The sequence below is a fragment of the Apis cerana genome, linkage group LG1, assembly GCF_029169275.1.
Source record: "Apis cerana isolate GH-2021 linkage group LG1, AcerK_1.0, whole genome shotgun sequence".
Classification (NCBI taxonomy): Eukaryota; Metazoa; Arthropoda; class Insecta; order Hymenoptera; family Apidae; genus Apis; species Apis cerana.
Window position 1 is genome coordinate 18,979,735 of NC_083852.1, and position 18,757 is coordinate 18,998,491.

Consider the following 18,757-nt stretch of genomic DNA (forward strand, 5'->3'; position numbering starts at 1 on the left):
CTATTCTTTCTTTATATGTTTGTAATTTATAATATTTTGAAAATGGCGGCGATTTCAACATTTTTATATCCCTGTTTTTTTTCACTTACACTTTTTCTATTTGTTCTGTATAATTTATACGTACATATTATTGATATATTATTGATTTTTATTGTTTTCCTAATATAAACTATTATTAAAAATTTTAATAGACTTTATTTGATTCAATTATTATACATTGTAACTTTGATAAAAAATAATTATCTGGAAAATATTATTTTTAGCAAAATATGAAAACTTTTTAACATTTTTAGACTCAACTTGATATTGCCCAGATTTTCCACCAATATGCAATGTGATAAAATAATATTCAGTGAATTATCAATTTTATTTACAAAAAATAAAATTTGTTTTATTATTAATTTTATTACAAACTAAAATTTTTTAAAATTATATTGGACTCATATTATTTCTTAAAATCTAAATTAAATTAATTTTAAAAATCTTAAATAAGTTTTGGATTCTAAAATTTAGATTTAAAAAATTTTTTTATTTGTTCAATTTTTTATTTTTATTATTGAATAATATTTGTAATAAATTTTGATCTATAAATATATATTACTTAACTTGTAAGTAATTAAGATTTAGATAAAATATATTATAAATTATTCTTTATAATCTAAGTTTCAAATATCAATATAATAATTTAGATTACGAATTACGCATATTTAAGTTATGTTTTAACAAAAATAAAGTGAACATGTATCGAACATTTTTATTAAACACAATTGTATGTGATTATAATCTTAAGTTACAATTTAGTATTAGAATTATTGATATCTGTGCATAATTGCACATAATATATCACTCTTGTTACAATAATTAAAAGAATTTTAAGTCATAATGACATTTTACGGCCTTCAATAGATATATCCACAGCTCTTCTAGTTGCTTTTATTCGTTTACTATCTATATAATTTTTCATATGTCTTTCAAATCTGTTCATTTGTTTCTTAGTGCTCTGTAATATTAAATTAGTTATCAGTTAAAAATATTAAATTATTAGTAATAATGAAATATGTAAAATAAAATATGTATAATTACCCTACTAATATCGACATCAGATTTCCAATCTGGTCTTATAACATAATCTTTATTAGAAGGTCTAGGAACTCTCGCTCGTCCAACCCAACCAGGATCTCCAGGTCTCAATGGTCTAAATCAAGAAATCAATTGAATTATTCAAATGAAATTTTTAATATTTTTAACAACAGAAGTATAAAGAATTCATACTTAGCATCTCCTTTCAAAGCTTTATTAATATCTTGTGATTTTTGAGAAGAACTACCATCATCAGTTTTTCTTCGTTTCTGAGGTGTTTGTTCTAAATCTCTTTGCATTCTTTCTTCTTTTGATAAAGCTTTAAAGTCTGCAGATAAATTAAATATTGGACGTGCCCATTCATTGATCAATTTTCCTGCACGTTCTTTATTTTCTTTAGTTTCTTTAGGATGTTTATAAAGATACATTACAGCTTTACCAATACCAGATTGTTTTAAAGAAGCTTGATCAATTCGTGGAAACTGAAATATATATTAAACATATTTTTTATATGAAAATATTATATTATTTTATATTTCTATATAATGAAAAAATACACTTACTTCCCACAGAAGTTTCAAGAGACTATCTCGAATTTTCAAAGATGGTAAAGAACGATCAGGCATAGGTGCCAACCAATCAGTTAAAACTGATAATACATTGTGTTCCAAAAAGGCCAATTGAAGATCGTGTTTTTTAAGTTGTGATAATACTTTTGGTAACATTGCTATTTTATTAGTAGCTGGTTTATTTTGTTGATTTAATTTTCTATCTTCTTCAGATGCAGATTTCATATCAGATAACAATTGAGCTATGATATCATCATTATCATTAATTATATCAATATCTTTTCTTTTACGTCGTCGTGATTGTTCTTCTTTTTTACGAGCCATCATGCGATCAAAATCTGATAATGAATCATCTCTAAAAAAATCAACTTATTGTTAGTTTATTTATTGTTAGTTTAATTATATCTTATAAAATTTTTTAATTTAAATGTTTTTTTTAATTTAACGTTAATAATATTTTATTATAATTTTTAATCTATTATATATATAATATATAATATTTAATTTATTATTATATATTACTCACAAATATCTGCTACTCCTGATAAGCATATATTAAATATTATATGTATTAAATTGTATGTATAATTTAAATATATTATATATTATATAATATTATATTATATTATATATATTATATATTATATAAATATATTATATTTTACTTTAAATTACTTACATTCCACCATCTACCATTACTCCATCATCTGAATCTTCATTTTCTTGTTGTTCATTAGCTATAACATCTTGAAATTGTTTGTTTTCTGTTTCTTCACCTTCTTCCTCTTGTTCATCTTCAGTTTTTTTCACTTTTGTTACATCATCTACTTCATTTTCTGAATCAGTTATTTCATGTTTTGTTTTTTTTGTTGCTTTTACACCATCTTCTTCCTCAGAATCAGATAAGACTCTTTTTCTTTTTCTAATAGCATCTTCAGAATCTTCACTACGACTTCTTGATCTTCTGGATTTTGATACTGAACGAGATCTCGATCTTGATTTGGATCGTGATGAACGTCTAGATCCGGCAACTGAAACTGATCTTGATCGTGTTGGTGATCTTGAATGTGATCTACATGGTGAACCTGAAAGCGATCTTGATTTTGATCGCGATCCGGAACGTGATCTAGAGCGAGACATTTTTGAACTGGAACGAGATCGAGATCGAGATTTAGACGATCTAGAACTAGATCTACTAGATCTTGATCGTGAACGAGAACTTTTCCTGGAATTAGGAGAGTGTGATCCTTTACGTGATCCAGATCTTGAATTTGATTTTCTTGAATCAGATCTTGAACGTGATCTAGATTTTGATGTATGTCTCGATTTTGATAATGTTTTTAAATCTATTATTTTATGTTCTGCTGAAGGTGACCTAGATCCTTTTTGGGATACATTAGGTGATTGTTTTCTTGATCCAGAAACTGATTTTGATCGAGAACGAGATCGGGATCGAGATCGAGATCGAGATCGAGATTTATGTTTGCCATCAGGAGATCTTGAAAGAGATTTTGAATGTACACTATTGTCTAAATTAGGAGAATTTCTTCTTGATCTATCTATCGATTGAGATTTTGATCTCGAATGCGATCGAGAATTTCTAATAGGTGATGGTGAATGTTTTTCTTCCAATGATGAAGAAAGTGATATTTTTTTTTCATCTAATGGAGATCTAGATCTACTACGTGATTTTCGACTTGGACTATTTGATGGCGATCGAGATAGAATTTCTGGAGATTTTTGCGAATTTGATCGCGAACGAGATCTAATAGTTACTTTTGGTGATACAGAAGGAGAGTGAGAATTTGATCGGGAGTGTGGTTTAAATGATGAAGGAGATCTAGAACAGGAACGAGAATTCACTTTTGGGGAAGAACATTTAGATGGAGGATTACTTCGTTTAGTTGAAGTAGATCTGGATCTAGATCGTGAATTTTCTCGAGATGCTAAATTAAAACTTTTTCTAGATTCTGAAGAACTTCTTGATCTTGATCGTGATCTTCTTGAACATGGTGAACCACCAGGTGATTGTGATTCACTTTGAACAATTTTCCCATCTATTTCTGGTGATGGGGATCTAGAACGTGATCTTGAAGTACTTTTTCTATCACCAGATTTTGAACTAGATCTTGATGATCTTTGATTTTTAATAGAAGAAGGTGATATTGATCGATTTCTTGAAGGTGAACGGGAAGGTGATCTAGAATATGATTTTCGAGAGTTGGCATTGGATAACACAGAAGCTGGTGACCTTGCTTGTACAGGTGATGAATGATTAGACCTGAAAGAAAATTTTTAATTATGATATATTAAAAATAGAATTTTATAATTATTTTAAAAAAATATAATTATTTAAACCTTGGAGAAGGACTGATAGAATTTGATTTTGATCTACTTTTAATAGATCTTTGAGAATCCACCGATGGGCTTCTAGATTTCTCATGTTCTTCTTCCGATTCACTTCTCTCTTTTAAAAAAAAATGATCATTATATTTTATTAAGATTTTAAAAATACATAAAATATATTTCTTCTTATGCACATTAAAAAAAAAATTTAATTCTATTAATTAAATTTAGATTTATTTTTTATATTTTTTAATAATCACTTTTTAAAAATGAATTTGAAAAAATTTAAACACTATAATTTACCTTCACGATTCATTGCACTTATTTATAAAATATAATTGTATTTGTTAAAAATAATTACTAGATACTTCTTTTTCTAGAATAACAATACACAATTTCATCAAGGTCCTGCTAAATTATAAAATATCTTCTTGTTCTTAATAATAAATCAAAATTGATAAACATATTCAAAAAATACATTTACGTTAAAATAAAATAACTTTTTGTGATATATTGTAACTAGCCACTTTAGTTTGGACTTTTGTTAGGTTAAGTATATAGAATTATATACACACACCACACGCACAAATTGCTAATGACGCTTGAACCGAATGCAATTTTTATTATATGACTACAAAATGGTTCCATATTATGAACATTATTATAGTTTTTATGAACACTATTACAGTTTTATTATAATTATTAAATTATTACATTTAATTTTTTTAGTTACATTAAGTATTTATATATTATGAAAAAATATTTGTAAATAAGAATAATTTATGAATTTCTTCAAATAAATATGTAAAATTTGATAAAATTAAGTTAAAGTTGTTGCATTCTATTGTATGCGTATTCAATGGTTTCATCGAAATTGCCCGAAGGCTTCCGATTTTCATCGAATGTACTTAAAGAACAATATGGCGGCTGTGGCAAAGTTTTCGCCGCCCGTATGAGAAATTCGTATTCATTCAAGATTGAATAGTTCACGATAAACGCTAAGCGTAATAAGCCTATTTAGATTATATAGTTAACATCGCGAGTGAAAATTCGTTCGTGTCGTAACACGTCGAAACAGCCCGATGCAGGTCGCGCGTAATTCTCGTAGCTTAAATCATGACTTCGATGCTGTCCAGCTTTAACCCGCCTATCGTTAAGCGATTGTTGGGTTGGAAAAAAGCAGAAGGAGAAGACAAATGGAGTGAAAAAGCTGTTAAAAGTCTTGTAAAGAAGTTAAAAAAGTCCACCGGCCTCGACGAGCTCGAGAAGGCTATTACTACGCAAAGTTGCAACACTAAGTGCATTACTATACCGAGGTACGCTTATTTTACATGCTTCTTTTGTGTGTACATAAATATTACAATTGATGGAATTTATATTTTTTGTATTATTATTTATTTATTTTCATGTATATTTCATAATACATACAATGTCAGTGTAAAGATTTTGAGCATTATATTAATTTATATCATGTAAATTGAAATTTGAAGAAATAGAAAGCAAATCGCGTGTACTTTGCAGTTCATATATACGTATCATGAATTTGTATGTATAATGTCACGTTTCATATTCATTGACAGTTCCTTTTACTGCTGAAAACTGTAAATGAAAACTGATTTTTCATTTTCTTATGTATTTAAAATCAAATACGATATTTTATTAATTATGATATACTTTTTCATAATTATATTATAACAAGAGTTTTATTTCTAGTAGTATTATAATTTTAATTGTGATCGATAGAGATGAGTGATTATTAATCAATATAGTTTTGAATATTGAAAAGAAGTAAATTTTAAAATTCTTTAAATTTTAAAATCGATTTCAACTACAATTTCAACTACAATTCGGCATAAATTCAATATGTATTTTTTCAAAGAAATGTAATATAAAAATTTTTATATTTTGACTTATATTATCAATTGATAATATTTCCGAAATTCTTACATGTATCATTTTTCTAAGCTTGATTTTTTTTTATTAAATTATTAATAAATAGCATTAATCGATCTAAAATCATGCAAATGCTTATCTGCGTGTATATAATTCTATTTTCATATATTTTTGGGAATTAATGCTAATGTTTTTTTATCTCAAATAAAAGTTTAAAAATGTTTTTCAATTGAATTTCAAAAGAATTTTGAATTTCTTTTCGACTTCAAATAATTGATACATTCATTATCCGAAATACTTTGTAATAATTAATATACATTAAAATAAATCCAATATTTTATTTATGACATATGGTTATTTATTTGTTTATTTTTTGTAGGTATAATGCAATAGACAATATGATAGTTGTACGTGCCGATTGTACATCGTTATCTTAGTAGTTATGTAATAATCTTAACGAAGATGTGATCGCAAACAAATGAGTAGACAAACGATGCGTAACAATCTTCGATATGCAAAATGGTACAAACGAAATTTTTTTTTTTTGTTATTTTTTTGCGTTTCCGGTTAAAATAAGTAGTGATCAACGTATGCAACATCTGTTTCGATTGAAATGGGTGCTGTGAATGAAACTCACGTGTGAGTCACGTTGCTATAGGATCTATCCTTTTACACGAGTATTTTCTTTGTGACTACAATCATTTTATTTTTCGTTCAGTAATCAGTGTACTAGAAGCATGTATATTCTCAGTATATTTACATGACCTATCATTAACAGAAGTATTTTTCACAAATGGATATATCACTTACATATTATACGTGATATTTATAATTCTACATATTTTAAAAAATATTGTTAGAAATGATATCGCGATAGAATTTAGAGAATAATTACATGACGTGTTAATAATAATTAGAATTGATAATATGAGATAATATAAGAATATAATACTTGTGATGTAATAATTCTTTTTCGCATATGTTATATATACTGTTTATTAATTCATTGAATGTTATGCTCGATGATAGGATAAATATCGATAATCTAATCAGGATACGCGTTCGAAACAGCCTGCGCGAATAAATCGCATATCGAAATCGATTGTAGCTCGGCGCGCAGCTCGTAACGATTTTATTAATAGTAATCCTAGCCATGTTGTCGCGCGTTCAAGGATATTCGAGGAAGAGAGGGAAAGTCTATCATCGAGAAAGGCAGATCCTTTTGTAACTTGAACGAAATGTGTTTGCTTCGCGGTTCGTTTCGTTTCGCTTTGCATTATGTTTTCCATTTCTCGACGTTGCGTTAGGGAATCTCTCTCTCTTGCAGTTTTTTCGATCGATCAAGATCGCATAGTACGCGTGCGATACCGTCCGGAAATTCGATTTTATTCCGTTATCTGACTCTATACGATGTCGTTTTTCGATTAAATAATCATCTACCTGGAAAATACTTGATCATTAACTAATGTTTGATTTCGTGCTACGATTTACACGCGGATACGTTTCTAATTCACGATTGTTACTCGAGGAAATTACATTCTTGTTTGTCACGCATATACATCGATCGAGTTGTTGTAATGCTACGAAATTATTCTTCCGATTTTGTTCTCTATCAGTAAAAATAGATAGATATTTATGAGAGATAAATTGATAGATTAATCAATAGATTTGTAGTATAAAATTTTTTTATTCATGTTACTTTTTTCTCTGAATACGAATTTTCGCGAAATACGTTATTTCTAATATTAGTTATTTATTTATACCTAAATAATCATTCACTACAAATGTAAAAACGAAAAAAAGAAAGATTCAAAGAATAAATTGTGTTTTGTTGAGTGAAATTTTTGTGCATTATTATTTGTTTTTTATTTATTTGAGAAAAAAAAATTTATTTGGTATTATCATAAAGCTTAATTTTTTCATACATTAAATATTAAATCCAAAAGAAACAGAGTTGTACCATTTTGTTTAAATCGGTGGAGTTTGATAAAAATGTTCCATTTGGATTACAGAATTGTACACTTTATCGAGAATATTTCTCCATGATACCTAGGTTAATCAATGTTTACGTAACACAATCGATACAACAAGGGATATTTATGTAGAAAATGAATGACACAGATTTCGCAACAACGCATTTTTTTCGTCAAGAGAAAAGCATGACTTGTAGTAGGGGCAATTACGTAAGTTCGTAATACCGTGTCAATTCTCGTCGAATCATGTTTTCTGAATGCACTCATAGAACTTACGAGATGTGATCATTTTTTGATGATCTTGTTATTTTTGTACAATTTCACAAGTTGTTTGAAGATAAGAGACAAAGGATGTATCATTACGATTTGCATCAAACGATTTTATTGAAAAATTTTATAGAAAAATATTGATTGTTTCGACGCATGAATAAATATGTAAAAGCTGTTTTGTTTTAATAAGTATTTTAATTATCTTTATAAATCATTATACGTGTATGCAAGAATGGAATTGAAATAATTTCGTTCAAGATATAATTCATTATAATTCGTTAATTGATTTATTATTAAAACTTTTTTTTTGTTTTATTTAATTATTTTATAAAAGAAACTTGTTATCAATGTTGATATAATAATCAAAAATTTCTTATATTTCACAATAAAACACTTTTCATCGCGTTAACACTCGATAATATTCGACAAGTCGATAGGTCGGATTTTGTCTATCAATCGAATACTTCGTTAACAAATTTGCTTTGTTTCTACACAATGAACAAAACTCAGTCTTTCGAAGTACTTTCACATTTTCGAAAACGAAATAGCTATCCATCTGTTGCAAATTTTGTTTTTATTTGGATATATAATGGCTAAATAAAATTGACTAAAATGATATAAGATAGAAAAATGATCAATCACCGTATCTCTCTCTCTCTTTCTCTCTTATTTGTCTTTCCATAACACATGAATATGTGCATATGTAAATCGAAGAGAGATGAGAAGGATCGCTATATATATATCGCAGTTAGTGCGAATAAGCGAGTACAGCTCACGTACCGTCTGTTTTCTTTCCTTTCTTCCTTTTAAAAAACGTGGGAGCGCACTCCGTCTGGTTGTCCGTGCAATCGACGATTAAACCCGATTAAGTCGCGCCTCTCGTTTGATGCATACGTGGAAAGAATTTCACGGTGACGCGATTCTCTGTCCTCGAGTAGGCAACGGTGCGTCAGCAAGATGACTGAAATTGTAGAAGAAACGAGATCGTAGATCGTTATGTTCTTCTCTTTTTCGAATAGAAATATTTCGTCTAGCCATGATTTCGCGCTTTTTTCTCTCTCTTCTTCCGTTTAATTTACGCGTCATTGTTGTTTTCTTCCGTGGTGACCGCGTTTATCCTACTTTCTAAAAACGATCGCTTCCCTTACCTTTGTCGACGATTCACGAATTATCGAAGGACCAGTCTGAAATCTTATATTAGTCGCTTTTGTTATCGATCGATCGAAAGATTGCTGAGTCGATGTATCGACAGGACTCTCGATTGGATGCGATACGCGCGGTGGCTCGTACGGGACATCTTTCAAAATGGTCGATAAACGGCACACGGGCATCGTACAGATGGATCATCGAAACATTGGAGGTACTTGATATTGCTAAAAAATCGATGATGTTGTTGTCAGTATATCATTGTTGATATGTAACAATTGGATAAAAGAGATGGAGCAATCGTATACTCACGATTTTATACTAAACGTTTCCCGAAAAGATACCAGTGATGATTTCGTTTTTCTACTTTCGTCTATGTTATCTGCTCCGTGGAACATCGAATGGTTTCCGACTAACGTAAATCATGTTAAAAAATCGTAAAGTTGCGGTATAGGAGGTACGTGTTCCATGGTCATTTTCATTTTAAAAATCGATTCGGACATTTATTACGTTTCGTTTGAGCGCCGCGTTTATTTGCTATCGATGGTGAGATCATCAGCGATGAAATATGAAACTTTATTCGAATGTTAGCGTTCGATGTCTTCAGAAACTATACTTTCTCCTATGATATTGTAGTAGTTCATTCGACAAGCATGGTGGATCATAGTGATAATATTCCACGCGCGAATTCAGGTCTGAAATTGAGATCGAGATCGCGCAGGAAACAACCATATAAATTCCGTGCGAGCGTTTCTGAATTATTATGTAACGAAAAGTAGTGTTGAGCGATTTCAATTGAGGGTCACACGTATATGTAGACTATACATAATGAACGGATTGATAGGCAGAGAAAGCGAGAGAGAGATTGGATAGAAGGGGAGAAATGGAGAATCGGCGAGATGAAGCGAGAAAAAAAAAATTGGAGAATCGTGACACGGAAACGATATGTGTATAATATAGTAAGTTTGTATGGTTCGTGTTATTTGCAATTAATTGCAAACTTCTTGAAAATTTACATCCGACTGGCAGAATTGTAAAATTACCAATAGGGTAAAATTGTACTGCCACTTCCGCGTTGATCATTCACCTCGCGTTTCCTTCATTTGACAGCAATCAGTTCCTTCGTTTCCGGTGAATCTCCCCCGAGTTCGTTCGAGTCAGTTGATTTCAAGAAAGCTACGGAATGGAGATCTGAAAAAGAAACGATGCGTTGCAATTTTCGATCAAACGAGTCAATTCGTTAGTTACTCTTGTCAAGAGAAAAATGTTATACCTAATATATAGTAGTTTCTTTTTGTCAGTAGGCGCCACCGCTTCCGGCGCGGCAGACGCGAATGCAAGAGTTTAAAGCGAACGAGGAAGAGGGAGAGGGAGCAAAGGAAGCAGAAGGAAGTTGGTTGGGAGCGTATACATACTATACTTACATTAAAGAGAGTTTTACGACTTGGTTTCGCGCCTAGCACTCCCGCCCAACTCGCCCAACTTTGATGTTTCGGCAATCCTATCCTCTTTGCGGTACAGTCAATAAACGCAGAGCATTGTTTCGCAATTCTCGTTTCTTCAAATTAAATTATGCGATCAATATAGGATTCAATTTTGTTTAAAGTTCGGGGTTACTTGTTCGCGTGATGCGATCACGTCAAAATTATTAATCAGAGGGAGGCGGGGACAGATCGTGAGAGCGTTGCGTGATAATTCGCCGAATCCATTCGTCGATTAAGACTGTTTTTTAATGTTAGAGAGAGATAAGATAAGATTGATTTGTTGATCGATCGTTTCCTCCTGTTTTGTTTTTGAACGAAAGGCCTAGCCCAGGCGGTGTCGGAGACAACGGTGTCCAAGGAGTGCGCGGCAAAGGTTTGCCGCACGTGATCTATTGCCGACTTTGGCGTTGGCCAGATTTGCAATCGCACCACGAACTAAGAGCAATCGAGCATTGCGAGTACGCGTTTACGCAAAAACGGGACGAAGTCTGCATTAACCCGTACCATTATCAACGAATACAAACACCAGGTATAGATTGTTTATTTCAATGACTTTGCATATGATTTTTTTGTCTATATTTACACGTATTAGATGATTGAGAACACATTTTTAGTTTACCTATTGTTTTTTTGTCAGTTTAATATATATATATATATATCGTTACATATATTCGTTCAAGATTTCAATTCAATCATTGCTTTTTATTTTAATAAAAAGCCATCGTTAAAATCATCATTTACGATGATGGATGTATCATTAATCGGTTTTTACAAAAATTAAAATAGAAGATTATATGATTATTATTGGTAAAACTTTACAGTTTTGCCAGCTATTCTCGTACCTCGGCATAACTTAGCCGGGGACGAGTCCGTCCTTTATAACACTTCCATCGAGGAGCTCAGTGTCAGTGTGCCAGAAAACACGAGTTTCCACGCGACTTTAAATCACCAGCACCATAATCAACAAAGTATACCGCAATCACCGCAACAGCAACAACAGCAACAACAACAACAACCACCGAACAATCCATATCAAGGAATGCAGGTTTAGTATCGAATATATGTTTCCTTCGAGTAATAACATCCGAAAAATATCGGATTGAAAATTTTTATTCTCCTTCAGAGTATGCAGGCAACAAGTCCGGCTAGTGTTGGTAGTCTAGGAAGTGTTCAGGGTTCACCACATCCGGCACCTGGATCTATGGATCCACCTGCTGATACTCCTCCTCCTGGATATATAAGTGAAGATGGTGATAATATGGATCACAACGATAATATGTCCTTATCGCGTTTGTCTCCCAGTCCAGTAGATGCACAACCAGTGATGTACTGTGAACCAGCATTTTGGTGAGAGATCCTCTATAAATTATATTTACTTGTGCCAAATAAATTCGAGTTGTTATTTGATTGATTCTTGATTGAAGCAATTTTTTTTATAATTTTATTATCTTGCTTCTTTTTCCTTTAGGTGTTCAATAAGTTACTATGAACTAAATACGAGAGTAGGCGAGACTTTTCATGCATCGCAACCGAGCATAACGGTGGACGGATTCACTGATCCCAGTAATTCTGAACGTTTCTGTTTGGGTTTACTATCGAACGTAAACCGAAATACCGTGGTCGAACAGACGAGACGACATATCGGAAAAGGAGCTAGATTATACTATATCGGTGGTGAAGTATTTGCCGAATGTTTGTCCGATTCGAGCATTTTCGTGCAAAGTCCTAATTGTAATCAACGTTATGGTTGGCATCCAGCCACTGTTTGTAAAATACCACCCGGTAAGGATATAATTCAATGTTAAATGTTCTTTAATAAAGAAATCGAAGCATATTTTACAGATGCTCTTTTTCCTTACAGGTTGCAATTTGAAGATATTCAACAATCAAGAATTTGCGGCATTGTTATCGCAATCAGTTTCGCAAGGATTCGAAGCTGTGTATCAATTGACTCGAATGTGTACGATCAGAATGAGTTTTGTAAAAGGTTGGGGAGCGGCATATCGTCGGCAAACCGTGACGTCGACTCCTTGTTGGATCGAGTTGCATTTAAATGGTCCATTACAGTGGCTCGATAGAGTACTCACGCAGATGGGATCGCCGCGTTTACCCTGTTCCTCGATGTCATAAGGTTGTATGCTTTTCTCATTGATGGAAAACAGGGACGATTTGCGTGCTGTCATTGTCGTCATCGTCGTTGTGTAAATTGGTTTTTCTTACCGCGGATTCATTGTTTTATCTGAATATTTTCCAACCACCGACTACAGTGATAAACAGTGCAAGAAAAAAAATATACGATTACTGTTTTCATGAAGCGTGTATGTGTATCCTACCTTGAAAAGTGTACGGAATACGAAGTCGTTTTCGCGTTCGAAGTGCCAGGAAAGCATTCGATCGGACGAATGGAAATAAAACTGGCGATTGATTAGCTTATAGGAATGTTCAAGTGCTCAAATCGCGATGGTTCATCGATGTTTCCTATGAAGATAAGGAAAGGACGATGTGTGGGCAAAAGAGTGCAGACAAGACCGGTTCAAAATAACATTCACACAGGTATCACCTATACAGAAAACCATTTTTTCATTAAACTGGAACATTATGATCAAGAATACTAAATAACAAAATAAGTAGATATTGTTTGACTCACTTATCGCACTTTCGTGTGGATATAGTGCTACGATCCAGGGTTACAAATCCGATTTTAACCGAATTAAGAGTATGAGAAACAAGCGCGATTCTATATACATATATACATATTTGCTTATATTTATGATCACAAATATAAGTGCATATATATATATGTATATTACATTTAAAAAAAAACTCAGTCTTTACATATTTTTATCGCTTGTTAAAGCACTCCAATCGTACAGTATACGTTAAACCTTACAAAATGATACATATTATGTACATTTACACAATTTATAGTCAACTGAAAATTTCTATAGAATGGGTAAAACTTGTATACCCGTTGAAAAGTTTCTAACTGGTCTATTCAGAGTCATTGTCAGTGTTTTTCCTACGAATAAAACGTTAAAAAAGAAATACATCTATGAAGTCTATTTCTTTTATATAATAATGATAAGGAAAGATTACAGTGTTCAATATGTACGTAACTATTTACACGATTTGTTAACGTCACTACATCTTCGAATGGACCAGAATGTTATATTCTCCCAATGGATCGCGTCAGGACGAATAATTATGTTTCTACTGTATTTGAAGGTTTTGAATGAATGGTTAATCATTTGAGATAAATCATTCAGCACATAGTACGAACAACGTTTGAACAAACATTTTTGAATTGAAATTGAAAATGTTGTTGTGTATTATGGTGTCTTATATTGATATGATAATCGATATTCTTATTAAGAATAAGCGCTATATTTCTTAACGTTGATAGAATTATTAAGCGCACGAAGTCTGTGACAGACAAAAATATCTATTTACTTGATATCGCATGGAAAAAATTGATCAATACTTACTAATAAGTGAGAAAACTATGTACGTATATCTAATATCGATTGTCCAAAACTTTATGCGCTGCATAGCACATGTTAACCGTTTGAGTGCTACGAGTTACTGCAAGAATCTGATCGAAAAATGTTTAGATACATTATAGCTTACAGTTATGGGTTCGCTAAGATATTTGTGTTTTATAATGTAAAATTATTATCAAAATTTTTTTATTTATTAATGCTTATAGCATAGAAAAAAACTAGCATTTGCGGCATTTTTCGATGTAGATCACGAGCAACGCTGTTATGCTACGTGGCGCTTGAATTGTTAAACTACACATTTAGGTGTTGATGTTCAGTATAACAAAACACTTGTTGATTGAGAAATTATTGCAAAAGTGTTTAGTTCGTTGTATAGAATTATAAACAATGTTTTTTTACGAAGAAAATCTTAATCATTTCGATTATATATATATATATATTATATATATATATGTTCCGATATAAGTTTCGAAAAAAATAGAAAAAGATATAAATAATGCATTTTTAAAGATTTTATACGAAAATTATTACTTTATACGAATACATGATAAGCGCATACAGTTTTCAAACGATACGAAAAATATAATGAATTAAAAATTTGTTAACGCAAAAAAATTTTATCATGAAGATAGAATACAGAAAAATAATAGTCTGGCCTTGAATGTGAGATACTTTTAGATATATCGAATATATTGTTTGTATACTATTTTAAATTTATTTACAAATTGTTTCAGAGTCAAGTGTATTAAAAGTTTCTATTTTATTGCAGATTTTATAAAATATTTTATATTTGAAATTAAAACCAAGACAAAAGAATCATTTTTTAGAAATTTTAACGTCTTTCACGTAGAATATACGAATAAAGTGAGATAATGAAGTTGCGTATTTTTATTATATTGCAAAAAATATATTTATATCAATGTATGAACATTCTTGCATCATTGCATAAATTCAGTTGTCTTTTCCTTTTTTTTTTTTTTTTTTAATGAATAAGATAATATATGCATGACTTCTGTGGAGTCTTTACGTATGATGGGGGCCAATTGTACGCATAAAATGCGAAATTCAATTTTATCAAGAACGTGAAACGTTATGAAAAATTGGTTCTCTTTACAATTTTTTGCCTCAATATCGATTATTTTATGTTGGTTTTAATTAAATTTTTAAATAGCGAATGTTTGATTAATTTATTAATTTATAAATAAATCTGTATAAATTATATCAAGTAAAAAAAAAAGCGAATGTTTTAATTAATATTTAAGTAAGAAAACTTCGTCGTGAATAATTGTAAATGCGAAATTTATTTTTTTAATAATATCTTAATCGTTTTAATGAAAAAAATTAACTATTTAACTATTTATATTGTAAAGATGAGTGATTTATCTATTTATATAGGTAAAATTTATCATGATTCGTTCAACGTTTTTTGTTCGTATTGTGCAGCTGATAATTTTTTGTTATTCTATCTATTCTAATTTTTTTTTCTTTTTACTGTTTACAGACTTACCTTTTTTTACATCGTAAGATCAAGAGACATGACAGTGACAACGATGATTCGTGAAATTACCAATTACAAATTTTTGACGAATGAATAATGTTCCAACTGTATGTTGCACTCCAATTCTAGAAGAATATCGAAGAGAGGACAAGCTTGGGCAGTAGCTATGGAAAAAATAGTCTAAAAGACGCAAGATTTCAAATCATATTATATTGATTCTTAGATAGTGTTTTAATTACATAGCCTAATGGCACGAATATGTTCGTCTTTTACGAGGATATTTTTTATTTTTAATCAGCATACATCTAATACTTAATTCATGAGGAAAGATTGATAATATGGTAAAAAGTTATTTAAAATTAATTGTATTTTCAAATACAAAGAACCGAGTATTAAATACACTTCGTGAAAGTCGAACACAATATCGTCGGGCAGCTCGAGTAATCGAATAGTAGTAAGAAAGAGGTGAAAAAGAAAATAGCTGTTAATTACCAAGATATAAGATTCATACCTCTCAGAATTCATAGTAATTGGTACTGTCTCGCATATGAAAAAAATTAAAATTTCTAATTATTGATATAATATTTAACAACCACTTGCCTCTCTGCCAGACTGCCATTAGCGTATTAATTAAGGAAATGTAACTAGAGGAATCGAAGAACTCGTCCTCATTTTTCTTCGTTGTCCTCGGATTCCTACTCGTTCATTTTATGTTAGCATAAGATCAAAATATGTCTATAAGGTGAAAGAAGAGAGACAGACCATTGAGAAACGCGTTTTTAATTCGCCAAAGTATGTTAAGTGTAGCAATTGCCAAAGTTTTTTCTGTAAATACAAGAATGTCGAGTCGATTAGTTTACAGTAGTTGTGATTTAATCGTGCACGAATTATTAAATTATCAACGCTGTCGTGCTTTCTTTCTTGGAAATTCATAATTGTTATTATTGTTATAATCGTACTATATTGTTATGTTTTTTCATTTTGTATGTTTAATGTCTTGACCTGCCGAAAAATCGAGCGGTCCGACGATTATGTATTTTTAATTCTATAGCTACTTATATATTTTGTGTGCTAATAGCTGCATGCACACAAAGGGAAGGATCGACTAAAGAATAATTTCTACAAAACAAATATTTTTTTACATATTAAGATGACGTGAAATTCTTTTACGTACGATACATGTATTTGACGACGATTAAATCGGTCGATGTTTCCCTGGTGTGGATGAGATTTTTGAGAATACGAATTAAAAGTAAAAAGTTGGAAGGACGAACGTAGGAATGTATGAATGAGATTGCGTCAAGAAATATAGAGTGTGAGACTGTAAAATAATTATAAATAAATATATACGTTATAAGTCTAATAAACATCATTTTGTCGCTTTTTATTATTTCATAATTATGGAAAAACTATTCCTGGCAATGCTAAAAAATTTAATGTATCCACAAATATGTGTTTTAATAATTTCATTCAATATCTTCACATGTCTACAAATATCACAAATTTTACTATAATTATAGGAACATAATATTAATGGGATTAGGAGATAAAAAAAAATAAATTTTCTAATAAAGACTCAACTTTGTGTAGCAAAAATTTTGTATCATTTGACTACGACATAATGAATACAATCTATATACGTGCACAATGTTGCGCTTATATAACTTGATTATTAGTAGTATTCGTGACTTAATAACAGCAACAATTGCAGTAAGATTCTTTTAACAAAAAATTGGTTTTGCATTTCAGAAAATAACATTTTTAAATCGAATTCTTATAAATTACCGTCCAAAATCGCATTTATATGTATATATATATATATATAATATATGTATATATATATTTATATATATATATGTACATTATACGTACATATATATATATATTTTTGTGAAATATGCGAAATATTTGCGAGACATTGATCAAATAAATAAAAAGCTTCAAAATATAAAACAATTGCCGATTTATCGTTTAAGCGAAATTATATTATTGCACGCTTAATACAATTTTTTTCTATTTTCTAATGCTTTAACTCTTTTTTTAAAGCTTTGAAGTACGTATTAAAATGCGAAATCGCATATAAGTTTACTATAATTAATATGCTACATTAGGAAATGTTCAATATTTAGGAGACGATAATAGATCGATCATAAAAGATTAATTCAATAATACAAGACAACCGATTTCCGATATAAAATAAGTATACATTTCGGCATGAGTAAGATGTTAAAATTCGATGAAAAATTTCCGTTGCCAATAATGATTCAGATATGATGAATCCTGATATTTTTTTTCTTCTTTCTTTTTTATCTATTCTCTTTTCGTTCCCTTTCTTTTTAGAACTGTATTTGTTGCTGCTGATTTTAATAAACTTGTTATAAATGACGTCCGTGTTTAGAGGTTAACATTTTTCTCACAGAAAATATACTCATAGATAGGCCAACAGTTGCAAGGATATACGCTGATTTGGTCATATTACGTTCGACCATATTCCTACGAAATACAGACGAAACGGTTCCCTGTGATAAAAAATATATTAATTTTTTTTTCATATAAGATTCAAACGAATTAAATTATAATATTTCTGACTTAAAAAAATATCACATTATATATTATTACATAATGTTTATCTTTTTGTAACAGTTAAATATGTTTTTTTACCTGTTGTAATGATAATCTGAGAGCATAAAGAGTGGCAGGAGTCAGATACATCTCTACACCAAGGCTTTGCTTCGTATTCTAAAAAAAATATAAATTATATTAATCAGATATATATTTGTTATATAAGAAACAGATGTTGAATTCACAAATGAAGCATATGTAGAATTGGATTACATCCAAAAACGATGATTATCTTAAAAAATTTGAATAATATATTTGTTCTAAACAGTATATCTATATTTAAACTTATTATTATATTAATATTTAAATTTTCTTAAAAAATGATAGCATTAGTGTCTTGTTTATAAAATTATATTTTATTATTTTAAAAAATTTT

The 18,757-nt window shown here is 30.1% G+C and overlaps 2 protein-coding genes and 1 long non-coding RNA gene across 8 annotated transcripts; 1 reads left to right on the top strand and 2 right to left on the bottom strand.

Moving 5' to 3' along the window:
- Nucleotides 1–740: 740 nt before the first annotated feature.
- Nucleotides 741–4,930, bottom strand: LOC108004336 (IWS1-like protein). 2 transcript variants are annotated; one of them, XM_017067159.3, is made up of 8 exons: nt 4,299–4,930; nt 4,008–4,116; nt 2,329–3,930; nt 2,176–2,190; nt 1,644–2,004; nt 1,273–1,562; nt 1,084–1,195; nt 741–1,000 (listed from the first exon to the last, which is right to left on the bottom strand). In XM_017067159.3, the coding sequence occupies exons 1-8, from the start codon at nt 4,309–4,311 to the stop codon at nt 878–880; spliced, it is 2,625 nt and encodes an 874-aa protein (XP_016922648.1). In that variant the 5' UTR covers nt 4,312–4,930; the 3' UTR covers nt 741–877. The 2 variants fall into 2 exon arrangements, with proteins under 2 accessions (XP_016922648.1, XP_016922649.1); XM_017067160.3 differs by lacking the exon at nt 2,176–2,190.
- A 181-nt stretch (nt 4,931–5,111) lies between these two features.
- On the top strand, nt 5,112–17,126 carry LOC108004338 (mothers against decapentaplegic homolog 3). Of its 4 annotated transcripts, none has more exons than XR_003696205.2 (7): nt 5,112–5,311; nt 11,082–11,290; nt 11,583–11,806; nt 11,885–12,108; nt 12,230–12,543; nt 12,623–14,000; nt 15,763–17,126. XR_003696205.2 is itself a non-coding variant. In XM_017067164.3 (7 exons), exons 1-6 carry the CDS (start codon nt 5,112–5,114, stop codon nt 12,889–12,891), a joined length of 1,440 nt encoding a protein of 479 aa, XP_016922653.1. In that variant the 3' UTR covers nt 12,892; nt 15,763–17,126. The 4 variants fall into 4 exon arrangements, 2 of the variants coding, with proteins under 2 accessions (XP_016922653.1, XP_061943343.1); XR_003696206.2 differs by having other exon boundaries at nt 12,623–13,314; XM_017067164.3 differs by having other exon boundaries at nt 12,623–12,892.
- LOC108004340 (uncharacterized) lies at nt 8,393–11,086 on the bottom strand. 2 transcript variants are annotated; one of them, XR_001767217.3, is made up of 4 exons: nt 10,551–11,086; nt 9,590–10,468; nt 9,280–9,504; nt 8,393–9,092 (listed from the first exon to the last, which is right to left on the bottom strand). It is a non-coding gene; the product is annotated as an uncharacterized LOC108004340 (long non-coding RNA). The 2 variants fall into 2 exon arrangements; XR_009833458.1 differs by having other exon boundaries at nt 8,393–9,504.
- Nucleotides 17,127–18,757: the final 1,631 nt, after the last annotated feature.